This window comes from Musca autumnalis, unplaced genomic scaffold (assembly GCF_047663935.1).
Source record: "Musca autumnalis isolate F117 unplaced genomic scaffold, ASM4766393v1 scaffold_5, whole genome shotgun sequence".
Classification (NCBI taxonomy): Eukaryota; Metazoa; Arthropoda; class Insecta; order Diptera; family Muscidae; genus Musca; species Musca autumnalis.
Window position 1 is genome coordinate 149,515,196 of NW_027412088.1, and position 16,147 is coordinate 149,531,342.

Genomic DNA, 16,147 nt, shown 5'->3' on the forward strand with positions numbered 1-16,147 from the left:
GGTACCTCCCGATTTTCGGTATTTTGAAGGTTGTGGCCACAATAATCCACCGAAATGGCTGAAATTTGGCATTTGGTCTTCATTTGGCGTATTAAACTTTCCATATGAAATTTGGTATTATCTATTCCAATAAATTGTTTAGCCATCTATAACCAAAACTGGGAATTATTATCACATGTTTTTGGAAAATACATTTGATCCTGTCTTTGTTTCTATACGTCTTTGTACAGAATAGACTTACTGGTCTCTGTGATATTAGAGAGTGTCTGCATTGTACCGTTTGTGAGGTCCGAACCAAATAATTGTGTTGCTATCCTCCAGATTTATTTTAAAAGTCCATGGTAAGCGTATGCCTATGTGCGAACAATTTCCTTTACTATAAAACCTTTGTTGATAAACGAACTCTCATTTTCCTAACTTCCCCATACGTCCAATCTACTTTCACAAATGTCGGTTAATTTAAAGACAATAAAAACCAATACTTTTTAAGGATCTATATTAATTTTAGTTAAAGGACACAGCTGACTAAAGTAGCAATTATGCTTAACAAAGGCTCACTTAAGTGCAGTACACATTGTCAGTTTTGAATGTCGATTTTTTGCAATTATCGATAACTGTCCAACCGTCCAGCAACCACAAAATATTTTGTAGTTGCATGATGAATGACAAAAATGAACGGCCACACTAGCCAGCAAACGTCATTCAAAACTGACAATGTGTACCCAGCTTTATACTGGTGTCCACAAACGGAAACATCAATACATACTTGGGCAATCAGTTACACAAATTTTTACCAGCCTTCTTCGCTATCTGTATATGTGTGTGTTCGGTAGCTCGATGAAAAACAACAGAACAGAGAAAAGCTGGTAATGGCACTTCAAGTTCCGTCCATTTGTGCGGCGAGTAGTCTTTATTGAGAGCTCTTAAACGTTTGGCGGGCAAACGGTAGTTGCTGCTTTCTGTAGGCCACTCGATATTTTTATATGGAAAGTTGTTAATCTTTGTAAAGGAGCTGAAATAAGAATGGTGGAGATGTTCTTGCTGCTGTTGTTATTGCTCTTGTTGGTAACATTGAAAAATATTGAGGAAAGTTGAAAAATCCAAATTAAAATGAAATGTGAATCAGACAAGGTTGCTGCAGCATTGTTAAAGGTGAATGTTAAAGCCTTCAATTGCAAGCAAGGTGACTGGAAAGGAATCGGGTTTTAACAGACAAGGTTGGTGAAGTGTAATACTTTAAGGATATTTTATTTGCATAATAGAAATAGCAATGAGTTATCGAGCTGCATGTCAGAGATATTGGAATTGTTTATAACAAAAAATATTTTTTTCAAATTTAAAGGCGACTTTGTTCTTGGTAACATTCAAAATTATCCACACATGTTCGGAATGAATTTTCAAATTTCATTTCTTTTCCAAATAAATCCGAATCATCTCACTTATACATCAAACACCATGAAAACAAACACCAAGAAAAAACTTACACCATCAAATAGTTTGACTTGACTCAAGATTGAGAATAGCAAACACAATAGATTTTTATTGCCAATTGCAGAAGCTTTAAATTTTCTTACAACAGCACTATATACTTTGGCAAGAGTTCAGGAGAACAAAAAAATATGGTGCAAATGGTAATAAAGGTGCATGAATATCCATGAAGCAACTCTACTTTTATTTCTTCGACAGCTACCATCTTCAAGAAGCTACCTACAACAAAAACATTGATATATAAGTTGATTATATTGGATTTTCCATTCAATCTACAACAATTCGAAAAGTAAAACGAAATTGCTAAAGTCTCTCTTTCCTCATGGGATTTTTGTTTAACATTGATGATGGTGGTTATGCTTCTGCTGCGATCTATGCGCTTCTATGGTAGATGTAGATGTTTGTGATTTCGTTCTTCTGTCTATTTGGCGAAACTATTTACACTGTGCAACAAAATTCAATATTTTTTTCAAAATGATGGGAAAAACCATATACATTATGAAAGTAGAGCTAAAAATATGAGACACGTGTATCGGCGCTTTTAAAGTTTACATCGGAAAGTAACCAAAGTAGGGGCGAGGGTGTAAGTTCCGCCCATTTCTAGTTTTTTTCGAAATATTCGAGTTAAGTAAACTTGCAATCTTTGCATTTTAGGTATATAGTGTCTTTGGCAACATTACTGATGAGGATGTGGTTAAAAATTTGAACCCTCATGCAGTTCACCAAAGAATTCTATTCGGTCCTTTTTTCGAAAATCTTTCAAAAACTCAATTAAATGTAATCATATCAAATACAAATATTCTACAAAATTGTTCGCCATTAAATTTTACTGTAGGTCTCGGAATACACCAAATCTGTAAATCTTATCTAAACGCCAGGAATCTCTAAAAATGAAAAACACATTTTAGGGTAAAAGACGGACTTCATCTGAGTTTATTCAAAATTGTCCCGCGAAACTTAACTTTAGAGAGATGTCGTCAAATACAAAAATATTCTCCTTCAAATTTCACTGTAGGCCACTAAAGAATTAGAATGTCTATTTACATTGTATATCATGAAAAAATCAGTATCAATTTTGCTGAAAAAAAACATGAAAATATTTCTCATTTTTTTTGATGAAAATTTGTTCCTTCTTTTTTCGAGTTATATTCACCACAAATATTAAAAAAAAAATTTAAATGGAGCGCACAACATCTTATGTGTGAATTCAGAATGAAAAACCATCAATAATATATTTATGTCAATCACAACGACAATCTGGATAAAAAATGTAAAATATGGCCCTAAACCCTATGTAAAAAATAGGGACTGTTAAGAATGTTATATGTTATGGTTACAGATTTCTTTTATTCCGAGACTCATAGTGAAATTTGATTTGGAACATTTAATTTTTAACAATATCCCCAAAAAGTGAAGGATTTTGTTAGATTTTGATCCAGCATGGATTTATGTAAAATTAAGAGTCCAAAATGAAAGCAAATAATTTCAACCAAAAATATACAAAATTGTAATCTAATTTTCTTAAGAAAATAGTAATGAAATTTTGTGTAGAATTTTTCTTTTTTTGGCACTTTTCACCTAGACCCGACCGAAAAAAGAAGGAAAAATTTTTCATCAAGAAATTGAGAAATATTTTCATGTTTTTTTTTTCAGCAAAATTGATACTGATATTTTCATGATATACAATGTAAATTGACATTTCATTTCTTTGGTGACACACAGTGTAATTTGACGAAGAATATTTCTGCCTTTGACGGCATCTCTCTAAAATTATGTTTTATGGGTAGACAGCGGCATTTTATGCCAGCCCTATTTATGGTCCGGTTCATGTCAAATTTTGGGACTGGGCATATTTTTGGCTTCTGATTAAATTGCAATCGAAACATATGACATATGCATTTTATATATTTTCTTATGCAACATATACTTAAATAATAGGCACAAAAATTTTTGTGTGTACAATTTTTATACCCTCCACCATAGTATGAAGGGTATATTAAGTTTGTTTTTCCGTTTGTAACGCATTGAAATACTCATTTGCGACCCTATAAAGTATATATATTCTTGATCAGGGTAAAATTCTGAGTCGATCTGTGCACGTCCGTCCGTCTGTGGTAATCACTCTAGCATCCACAAAAATGGAGATAGGACGCTGAAATTTTGGGCAAATGCGTCTTTTGTTTGCAGGCAGGTCAAGTTCGATGATGGGCTATATCGGTCCACGTTTTGGTATAGCCCCCATATAACGGTACCCCCCGATTTACGGTATTTTGACGTTTCTAGCTACATTTTTAGACCGATTTAGCTATAATTTGACATTTAGGGTTCTTAAGTGTCAAAAAACTTATATAACAAAAGTTGTGGACATAGGTCCACGTTTTGGTATAGCCCCCATATAACGGTATCCCCCGATTTACGGTATTTTGACGCTTTTAGCTACATTTTCAGACCGATGTAGCTAAAATTTGACAGTTAGGGTTCTTAAGTGTCAATAAACTTATATAAAAAAAGTTGTGGACATAGGTCCACGTTTTGGTATAGCCCCCATATAACGGTACCCCCCGATTTACGGTGTTTTGCCGTTTTTAGCTACATTTTCAGACCGATTTAGCTATAAATTGACATTTAGGGTTCTTAAGTGTAAATAAACTTATATAACAAAAGTTGTGGACATAGCTCCACGTTTTGGTATAGCCCCCATATAACGGTACCCCTGATTTATGGCATTTTGACGTTTTTAGTTACATTTACAGACCGATTTAGCTATAAATTGACATTTAGGGTTCTTTAATGTCAATAAACTTATATAACTAGTGGACATAGGTCCATGTTTTGGAATAGCCCCCATACGTTACCGCCCGATTTCAGGTATTTTGACGTTTAAATTCACCTTTCTAGACCGAAATAGCTTTAATTTGATATTTAGGGTTCTTAGTGACCAAAAAACTTATATTCGAAGTAATTATGAACGTAGGTCCATGTTTTAGTATAGCCCCATATAACGGTACATCGGTATAACGGATTTCGGTATCCCCATATAACGGATCTTCGATATTTTGAGAATTTTACCTACAAGTTTTAACAGAATTATCTGTAATTTGAACATTTGACATTTGAAATTCTTAGTGGTCACCACACCTCTCCATCAAAAATTGTCAAGAAAGGTCGATGTATTGATAAAGCTCCCATATAAAAGTACCTCCCGATTTTCAGTAATTTGATGATTTTAACTACAATATTAAACCGAACTAGCAGTAATTTGACATTTGAAGTTCTTAGTGGCCACAACACCTCTCCATAAAAAATTGTCAACATAGGTCCATGTTCGGATATAGCTCCCATATAACGGTACCTCCCAATTTTCAGTAATTGGCAATTTTAGCTAAAATTTTTAACCGAACTAACTGTAATTTGACATTTGAAGGTTGTAGTGGTCACCACACATCAACTTTGCCCCAATATAACGATACTTCCCTATTTTCGGTACTTTGAGGATTTTACTTAAAATGTTTAACCGAACGTAGGTCCATGTTATGGTATAGCCCCAAAACAAACCTCCCGATTTTCTGTACCTTAGCTTTATTCTTTGGATGAATTTTCTGTAATTTGAAATTTAGAAGCCAACAAAAATTGTTCATTTAAGTTCATATTTTCGTATAGCCCACATACCTCCGAACTAGCTGTTAATGACATTTGAAGTTCCCACGTTATCTACCGATTTTCGGTATTTTGAGGATTCTATCTACAATTTTTAACCGAATTAGGAGTTATTTGACATTAAAGGCTCCCATCAAAAACTGTCAACATAGGTCCATGTTTTATTATAACCCGTATATAACGGTACCTCCCAATTTCTAGCCCACCAAAATTGTCAACATACATAGTTAGATATAAGCACCATAAAAAAGGGCCTACCGAATGAAACATTTTATGTACATTATCTGACATTTTCACGTACTCACTTAAAGTTAGGGGCAGGAATGAAAACTAATTATTCCATTTTAGTTCAGAATATTTTATGGTGGAGGGTATGAAAAGTTCGGCCCGGCCGAACTTAACGCTTTTTTACTTGTTTTGTTTAAAGTTCTCTTCAGACAAGTCACTAAAATAGAGAAATGTGTAACCACAACCACAACCTTCAAAATATCGAAAATCAGGATATTCAGGTAGGATATTCACAAACCCTTGCATATGGTTTTGCATACACTAATTTTATGCAAATATGTATGCAAATTTTCTGGGCCTAATTCGTTTTATTTTATGATAAAACGAGCTTCTGTCAAAACAGATTTTCTCTACGACCATCCTAACCATATATGCATTTGCATAGGATTCCGCTGTCTATTTATGGGACAGTTTTGAATAAACTCAGATGAAGTTCGACTTTAACCCTAAAACGTGTTTTTCATTTTTAGAGATTCCTGGCGATTAGATAAGATTTACAGATGTGGTGCATTCTGAGACCTATAGTAAGATTTTATAACAATTTTGTAGAACATTTGGATTTAATATGATCACATTTTAAAGGAGTTTTTGAAAGACTTTCGAAAAAAAGGACCAAAAAGACCCCTTTGATGAACTGCATGAAGGTTAAAATTTTTAACAAAAATATTCCTCCTCAGTTAAGTTGCCAAAGACACTATATACCTAAAATGCAAGGATTCCAAGATAACTTAACTTGAATATTTCGAAAAAAAAACTGGAACTTGCCCCACCTACTTTGGTTACTTTCCGATGTAAACTTTAAAAATGCCGATACACGTGTCTGATATTTTTAGCTCTACTTTCATAGCCTACTCGGTTTTTCGCATCATTTTGAAAAAAAATTGAATTTTGTTGCACAATGTAATATATGACATTGTTTACTATTCAAAACTTCACTTTACCTCTTTAAATTTCTAAAGTTTAAATTGGAATTTGTCTCTCAAAATGTTCAATCTATCCTAATACAAACTTATTTACTCCTTGTGTATGTTGCAACAACAGCTGTACATTAAAATGCCCATCATAGTACTATTGAAATGTTAGCAACTAAAATTGTTGTATTCATTGCATACTTTGTGGCATTTTCAAAAATGCTTATACGTGTTATTCGTTGGAACATTGGGTCTCATGCATAAAACGTGAGCATGAGCTCGAACTCGATTTTTTGAGTAAAAGGTGCTTGTCGTATGCATAATAAAATTTGATGTATTTGCTTTTACTCACTGCTCACGTTTGATCTCTTCTTGCTCAGTTTGAACTTAGCAGTTGAAGTTAGATGAGATTGTTCTCATTTTCATATGCATAAAAACAAGGTTTTGCTTACTTTTGTGAGCTCTTGCTTAAATTTTGTGGAGCATGCCTTTTAGTTAACTCGCGTGCACTAAAAAGGAATCATGGCTGAATATTTTGTACCACAAATAAATAAAAAATGTTATCAAAAGCGTAAGACAAATTTAGCAAGTGAGGATAACAAATTATACAGGTTTGTAATCTTAATTATTATTTTTTATATAACTAATAATAAAATGATAAATACATAGATTTGATGGTAGTATCATTTGCCGGTTAGCGAATTATTTTTTTGAGGAGTCAGAAGAAAGACGTGGTGGTGCCCTCAGCAACATTGATAAAATTCGACTCTATTTAAGATTCTGTGCAGATCCTGGATTCCAAAATGGTACAGCCACAGATATTGGGGTCCATCAATCAACTGTGTCGCGAACAATTGCGGAAGTTGCAAAACTTATATCTACCAAAGCAAGCGAATGGATAAAATTCGCGAAAGATGCAGATCAAATAAAAGACTGTCAAAGGAAATGGCAGGCAAATTATTGCTTTCCATTTGCAATTGGAGTTATTGATTGTACTCACATAAAAATTAAAAAAAAAACCACAAATCAAACCCAAAATCTTTCATTTTTGTACTAAAAAATTAGATATATCGTCAGTTTCTATTTTATTATTATTTGCTTCTACTTCTACTTTACATCCACTTGACGACTTGTTTGTACTTCAATAACAATTAGAGGTTTGATCTCAATTTACTCAAGTAATTGCAATTGGTTTGAACTCATTTTTATGCATACGAAATTGAGCAAAAGCTGTTGCTGTTCGATCTAACTCAACTTACGAGCAATTGCTTTCTTGACTCAACTCATCGCTTTTACTCGTTTTTATGCATGAGACCCATTAACTTTTAACTTAAGAACTCAAATCTATCCACAAGGTATGCAGCTGCGCATACACATGGATAAACATAGTATATCATATACAAATGCATCTATGTACATGGATAAATACGTGTATATATGCACTAGGGTTATTTCTTATTGAGTTTTTTCTTAAGAATGATTTCCTGTAGCGAAAATGAATGAACTATTGCCTATTAATGATTAAAAAAACGTTTATTCCATTGAAATATTATTTCTCAAAAAATTATTTCCTTTGCACAAATAAATGACCTTCTGCCTACTAATGACTAAAATAACTAAAGGCCTGCGTACATAAGCTGCCTTGCCTGCTTACCTTGCTTACTTCTGATAAAAGAATAAAAAAGAAAAGGGCAACCCAGTTCGAAATTTCCTCGGCCTTCTTTATTCTTTTATTTTTATTATGTCAGAAATGAAGCAGGAAAGCAAGGCAATCAGGCAGAGCAGCATATGTACGCAGGCCTTAACAAACTAAAAATAATTTTAAAATAAACTCATCAAAATATGATACAGGATACGAAATTATAAAAAAGTCTTAACCCTAATATACACATACATATTGTAATAATTTCAGCCTCATAAATTTATAAGGTACGTGCTCATAGGATCGACATTAGTGTATAACAATATTTGAAAATATTCTTAAAAATTCCAGCTTCCAAGAAGTTGACTTAATGTTTATACCCTACATCACCAACAGCGTGACCGCTGGAATATTTCAAAAAGTATCACAAAAAGTATCATTCCAGGAAAAAAGTGGCACAAGTATTTCAAAAAGTGGCACACACTTTTCTTATTATTAAAAACGGAAAGCAATAAAGAAGCTTAACAGAAACAGTTCGAATATAAGTAGTAATATACAATAAGTTAAAAAATACACTAAAATTAAAAAAATATTAGGAAAAACACATAATTTCAAGTGTACACGGTTTCATGTGTTTGTAAATTTAGCTTATTTGCAATATTCGTAATGAAACTAACAGTCCGTTTTATTTTTCTTTTTTCACATTTGTCAAAATTTCAGTGAAATTACTCTTTGTGTGGACCGGGACTAACCTAAAAATAATAATGAATTTTCCTTCAAATAAAGAATCCACTCAACTATTTTTCTAATTATACTAAATGCATTATCCGTAGAAATTTCTACAAAATGACTACATGGAAGGTTATAGCACTCTGAAACTTGGATTAGACTTTACACTTATACGATGATTAAGGGCATTATCTCGATTTATTTGACATATATTGTATGAAAATGACAACTAAAATCCACAGGAGTTGCTAAAGCAAGCATACTCTAAACGGTATATAATGTAGATACCTTCACCTGATAAGAAGGGTCTTGAGTGTAGTTGTTATGAGGATCAAACTGTCTGACTACCATTACCAAGCAATTTCGTTCATTCCTACCAACCAAAAAACTGGTTTTTACATACGCAAATATCACTTAAAAACAAACTAATAAAATATTGCCGCATGTTACCTCAACTCCCTAATTCAAAATCGTGTAGTTCGACTCCTTTTCTACTGCACCTTGTGATTTAAGTAGAGTTTGAATTACAAATTAGAATTACAAATTAGGTATGAAAAAGTATCACAAAATTTCAAAAAGTGGCACATTTGGTATCGAAATAAAAAAGTGGCACAGAAGTATCAATGCCGAAAAAAAAGTGTCAAAATTGATACTTTAGTGGCACAACGGTCACGCTGATCACCACACTGTGGTAAGAGGTCTTTGTGCATGGCTACTTTTGACGATCTACATAGCATCACATTCTGAGTTGATTTATGCATGTGCATCAAAGTGCAGTTCGCACAGTACAGTTCGAATTCTAATAAAAAAATTCGAATTCTAAAAAAATGTTTTAGTTTGGCATCTTAGTACTCTTGTCGGATCAGTATGATTTTTTTTAATTAATTGAAACTAATTGAATTTTAATTTTTTTGCGGCAGATTGTGTTCGCGGTCTCTTTTACAACAGTACAATTTTTCCGGATTTTTGTAGGATTCTTTTTATAGCCACAAGAATGAGCAGGTAAAAAATTATCATCGATTGTACCATTAATGCGGCTTTTAAAGAATTCTTTTGAAAATGCACCTTTGGCCCCATACAAATTATAACAAAGATCCCTCTGGTGGCACCAGATAAAATGCAACAAGTAAGAACGGCGTTAAGAGGTTCGCTTCTATAGGGGATATAGGAACCCGCGGACCTATACTGATAATTCTCCTCTGGAATATTTTATAACCACATGGAGGACTAAATAACAAATTTCAGTCTTTCGGTTGGATATTGACGTCACAACCTTCTGAATAAGAAAATCAGGAGGTACCGTTCTATGGGGGCTATATCGAAACGTTGACCTATATCGACGAATTTCAGTCAGAAAGGATTTTACTTCAAAAAAAAGACTAAATACCAAATTTCTGCCAATTCGGTGGGTTGCTGTCGGGGAAAGTTGTATACCCCAACGAAGACTAAATACTAAATTTCATCCATTTCAGTGGATTATTGTGGCCACAACCTTCAAAATACCGAATATGGGGACGTACCGTTCTATGGGGGCTATATGAAGGCGTGGATCTATACCGACAAATTTCTGGGGAACGAAGTCTAAGTACCACATTTCAGCCATTTTGGTGTGATAATGAGGCTAAAACCTTCAAAATACCGGAAATAGGAAGGTACCGTTCTATGGGGACTATATGAAGCCGTGGACCTATACCGACAAGTTTCTGGGGAAAAGTTGTATAGCCCCAACGAAGACTAAGTACCAAATTTTTGTGTGATAATGAGGCTAAAATCTTCAAAATACCATAAATCGGGTGGTACAGTTCTACGTGGGCTAAATCAAAACGTGGACCGATATAGCCCATTTGCAGTACCTAACATCCTAGGAGTAATAGAAACTTCTGTACAAAATTACAAAGCTCTATCTTAAAAATTGCAAGCTGTATCTTGATTTCAACAGACGGACGAACGGACAGACGGACATGGCTATATCGATTTAGAATTTTACCCTGATCAAGAATATATATATACTTTATAGCGTCTCCGATGAATATTTCGATGTGTTACAAACGGAATGACAAATTTAATTATACCCTCCATATTATGGTGGAGGGTATAAAAATGTAGGGGTAGGCGTTTCAAAAAAAACTTTGTCGTTTTTTTGGTCGCCATAGTGTACATAACGCCGCTGAATAGATGTGCCCCGTTTTATCTTCCCAACAATAGTTTTCTTTTAGAAGAGAATAACCGTCTGGTACTAAGGAACTTCAATACTCATCACGAACTTTGGTTCAACAGATTGATGACTTCACATTTAGCACGGTGAAAGAGGAAGCACCACACAGATTATGGGTGGTGATTCGCGGTGATGATTCCCGCATTTTATCCACGTCATCTCGTGGCAACCGGTCATGTCGATTGGATCGGATCACCTCCTCATAATCATATCCATTGATCGGCTAGTCGACTTTATAACCTCTGAACGAATCACTTTCATTAATTTTTTGAAAGCTAATTGGCAAGAATTCAGTGAACTCAGTCACAATTTCTTCAGGGAACTGCCTCGGATCAGTGTGAAATGTTTCAGAAAAAATATCAACTCTGCATTTCTATTCCTGCTGGGAGGATACCTGATATAAGACCTGTCATCCCAGCTGAGGCTGTAGAAATAACCATGGAACGAGATGATATCCAACATACCGACCAAGGTGAGCCAAGGGTCGGAGAACTGACGATCGCGATCAAAAGATTGGTTAGGTTAGGTTAGGTTGAGAAGAGTGTAACGTGGTTTTCTCGTCGGCTGGGGTAACTTCAGTCGCGTCCACGGTCTCCATAAGGACCCACTAAACCTTACGAAACGAAAAGACTAGTATTCTCCCTTTCCTGGGGGCTAAATCGGGGATTTATTGATTAAATACTAATTTACAATCTACTGGTGTTTAAATGCGATAAGAATGAATTCAATGGGTATATATTTGGATTAATAGTTTGCGTAAGTATTATGCAGACTCGCTGGGGTTTGGCAGTTGAGGAGCTCGTGTTAAATTAGCGGGTTATTCTTCGTGGAAAATGGTGTTGTTTGTGTTCGGGTGTGAATGATGTATTCGGTGTTCGGCTGTAGATGATCGGGAAGACGATGTATTCGGTGTTCGGCTGCAGATGATCGAAAAGACGTCGAATTCGGTGTTCGGCTGCAGATGATCGGGAAGACGCTGTATTCGGTTTTCGGCTGCAGATGATCGGGAGACGATGAATTCGGTGTTCGGCTGCAGATGATCGGGAAGATGATGAATTCGGTGTTCTGCTGCAGATGATCGGGAATACGATGTATTCGGTTTTCGGCTGCATATGATCGGGAGACGATGAATTCGGTGTTCGGCTGCAGATGATCAGGAAGACGATGTATTTGGTGTTCGGCTGCAGATGATCGGGAATACGATGTATTCGGTGTTCGGCTGCAGATGATCGGGAAGAAGATATGTTCGGCTGTTGATGTTCGGGAACACGATGGGTTCGGCGTTCGGCGGTTGATGTTCGGGAACAGGGCTCGGGTGTTGATGCTCGGGTATCGATGTTCGGGAAGACGATATGCACGGCGTTCGTATATTGACGCGATAAATTCGTCGCTCGGGTGTTAGTCTAGGATTACGGTCTAGTTTCTACAGTCTACTACTATTACTCAAACAGTGGAATAGATGACCCGAAGGCCCTGCAGAACTAAAAACCCGAAGGTCCAGTGCCGAATAGAACAGATGACTCGGAAGCCCTGTAGAATTGGAAACCCCGAAGGTCCAGTGCCGAATGGAACAGATGACCCGAAAGCCCTGTAGAACTGAAAAACCCGAAGGTCCAGTGCCGAATGGGACAGATGACCCGAAGGCCCTGTAGAACTGAAAACCCGAAGGTCCAGTGCCGAATTGAACAGATGACCCGAAGGCCCTGTAGAACTGAAAAACCCGAAGGTCTAGTGCAATTTATTAGCTACCACAATTTGATGGGTAGCTTCCAAAAAGTATTCCCAACTCGGTAACACCAAAGTGTACGTTGGCGGATTTAGAACAATATTTAGTTCCAACCCGTGTAGCTAACTCCCTGCAGTAGCCAGCTCAGCATTTGCCTCCAAAACTGAAATACTTTAATAACTATGAGTATGAAGCGAATGAGAATTATTCGCCCTAAGTATAAATTACGATGGTTGCAAAAATACACTGGAGTTAAATTTAGCAGTGTGTGACCTGTGATGCCACTAGTGTCAGGTAGACAAGTGTTGTCGAAGCGATGTATGTAGGGGCGTTTTCTTGGTAATAGTTGTTGTATTAAGTACGTGAACATATTGTCACGTTACAAGAGGGGTGATTCAAGATCACCACATGTCCTTAAAAAGAAAGGACATACACTTAAGCCAGAAGAGGCCTGTTGTGCGCTCTAATTTTATGTGTCCTGGAAGTTGTTTTTGTTAGTTTAGGAGTTCCGTCCCATTGACGCAGTCCCTCAAGATTTTGAACCCGATGTCCTTGATATGGTCGAGTCCTGTAATTATGTCGTTTCCCATTAGTTGAGTTCTCAAGTTTGTGAAAGCCTGGCAGTGGCAGAGATAGTGTTCCAACGTTTCGTTGTCCTCGCCACATGCCCTGCATTCACTATTCTCTGCACAGCCTATCCTGTGCAGATGCGCTTGTAGTCCTAGATGCCCTGTGAGGACACCGATCAGTCTACTGATATCCTTTTTACTCATCACTAGGAGGTCACTTGTTTTGTCCTGGTCTGGGTTTCCCCATAGGATTTTTGTAGTTTTTCCTTTTCCTGGTTATTCCATAGGGATACATGAGCATTCTTTGCCCAAGCTTTTAGTTCTATACCCGCCGCCTTTAAAGGTTTGGCATTGTCTAGACTTACTGTAGGTAGCTCCCTGGCTTGTTTTGCTAAGGAGTTTGCTACTTCGTTTCCCGTAGTCCCTATGTGTCCTGCTACCCATATAATCTTTACCGAGCCATAATGGGAATAGTCGTTAATTGAATTTTTACACTCTAAGACAGTTTTCGATATTGTTGCCTTACTTGTTATAGCTCTAATTGCTGCTTTACTATCCGTAAGGATGTTAACTGTGAGTGGCCTTGTATTTGTTTTAAACCAGTTCAGACATTCTGCGATCGCTCGGATTTCGGCCTGGAGGATCGTGTTATGATCCGGCAGACGAAGGGAGATCCTCGTTTCCGTGTCTACGATATAAAGACCCAGTCCCGTTCTCCCCCCTAACACAGCCCCGTCCGTAAACCCGCAGCTTCCAGCGGGAATCTGTGCAAGGGTTCCATCGATCCACATATCTCTGTCCGGTATTAGAACTTCACACAGAGCTACTTCACTTGATTCTGGTATCCGGTCCGATACTATTTGATTTATAGATTCACCCGTTGTGAACCGTAGTATGCATTGGTGGTATGTTTGGTGATCTCTTTCGATCCACTCGCTCATCGCTTTCAGTCTTATAGCCGCGATGGCTGCTTCATACCTTACCTGGACAAATCATCGGGTGGACAAATAGAATTGTCTCTAAAGCCCTAGTTGGTGTAGTCCTCATCGCCTAGGCAGCACATTCTTTGGACTCTTTGCAATGTTTCCAAATTGTACTTTTTGTCCATAGTTGTCTATCATACAACAGATGCGTAAGTAAGAATCGGTCTTATTACGCTTCTGTATAGCCAGTGTATCATTCTAGGATTAAAACCCCATTTTGAGCCTATAGCCCTTCTACAAGTTGACCAACATCTGTGTGCTTTGGCAGCCCTTTCCTGAATATGGTCATTCCATTTGAGATTCTTATCTAGAATTACCCCCAGATATTTAACTGTTGGAGATATAGTTAATGTCTTATTCAGGAAAACTGGTTCCTCGACGGAGCCCAATTTTGTTTTCCTAATGAAAAGACATAACTCTGTTTTTTCCGGGTTAACATTAAGACGTCTTGGTCTAGCCCAGTTGTAAGCTATATTTAGAGCCTCTTCGGCTCTCCTGCAAAGTAGATTTGGATTCTTTCCCCTTAGAAGTATTATAACGTCGTCTGCATAACAGACTGGTTCAAATCCTTCCTTGGTTAAGGACCTTAGTATCCCCCCCTGTGACGTTCCCTGCCCTACTTTGTCTCTTCTTGTTACGTCATGTAGCGCGCAGCTTATCCATCTGTTCCTTAGCATGTCGTCTATCCAGTTCCTCAGCGTTCTGTCTACACGAAATTCGTCTTAGGAGTGGATCAGCGTTTCCGTGCTGACGTTGTTGAAAGCACCTTCTATGTCGATGCAAACTGCGAGTGTGTACATCTTCATTTCGAAGGTCCTCTCTATGTGGTGTACTACCTCATGTAATGCGGTTTCCACTGATCTACCTTTCACGTATGCATGTTGTTTATATTTCAACATGTCGTTGGGGATTTTGCTCTTGATCATGGTATCGACTGTCCGTTCCATTGTCTTGAGTAAAAAAGATGTTAAACTTATCGGGCGATAAGATTTTGGTACTGCGTAACTTGCTTTACCTGGTTTGGGTATAAAAACCACCCGTGCCTCCTGCCAGGCTATATATACGCAAATTTTAAGCACGCGTTGAAAATTCTGACCAGCTTGGATGAAATGTAGTCCACTTCCCTTTAAAGTTAGGCCGGGAAATCTGGTCAGGTCCTGCTGCTTTGTTTGGTGAGAAGCTCATTATGGCTTGCTTAACCATAGAGCTGTCTATTTTTGGTACTTCTTCTGATGTGTGGACATTTTCCTTGCTTGTTTCCATCTTCCTTCCCATTTCATCAACCATTAGCTCGGCTTGTGTATGGGTTTTGGATAGAAACTTTTTAATTTTTGATACGTCGTTTACGCTATCTACCTGTTCGCAGAAAAGTTTCCAGGAGTTGCGTTTGGCGTTCCTTGTCAGTTTGTTGTATTGTTTTAGTTTTGATTTGTAGTTGTCCCAGAATACAGCTAATTTTTTTCGTTTTGCCCTATTGTAAAGTCTACGGACCTCTTTGCCTTTGTTACGAATTTCCCCTGTCATCCAGGGTTTTTCGTAGGCAGACTTCGTTTCTCGTAGGGGACAGCTATCCTCGAAAGACTTTACCAGAGCTTCGGCTAATTTGTTGACTTTACTGTCAATGTCCTCTTTACTTAGGCATTTCTCATCTTCTCCTTGCCCTAGTCTGTACCTTAATTTAACTCCGAACTTGGTCCAGTTTGTTTTGGATTTGTTACGGAATGTTATCGGGTTTGGCGGTGGCCTTGATATTTTGAACCTAATATACCTGTGGTCAGAGAAGGAGTGGTCATCTGAGACCCTCCAGTCATGTACCTCGTTTATTCGGTTTTCTGAACATATTGTTATATCTAGTACTTCCTCCCTAATTCTGTTAACAAAAGTAGGTTTATTTCCTATTGTTAAGAGTTATTAGGTCGTTAGTATTCAAATAATCTAG

At 37.0% G+C, this 16,147-nt stretch overlaps 1 protein-coding gene across 1 annotated transcript in view; it reads left to right on the top strand.

Moving 5' to 3' along the window:
• The first annotated feature begins 986 nt into the window (after nucleotides 1-986).
• The window catches only part of GrlHz (Gustatory receptor-like Holozoa), a 56,798-nt gene continuing 41,637 nt past the window's right edge, over nucleotides 987-16,147 (top strand). The window contains exon 1 of the mRNA XM_073957365.1: nucleotides 987-1,152. Coding sequence (XP_073813466.1) covers nucleotides 1,111-1,152 — 42 coding nt within the window. The 5' untranslated portion in view covers nucleotides 987-1,110. The remainder of the gene's footprint in view (nucleotides 1,153-16,147) is intronic.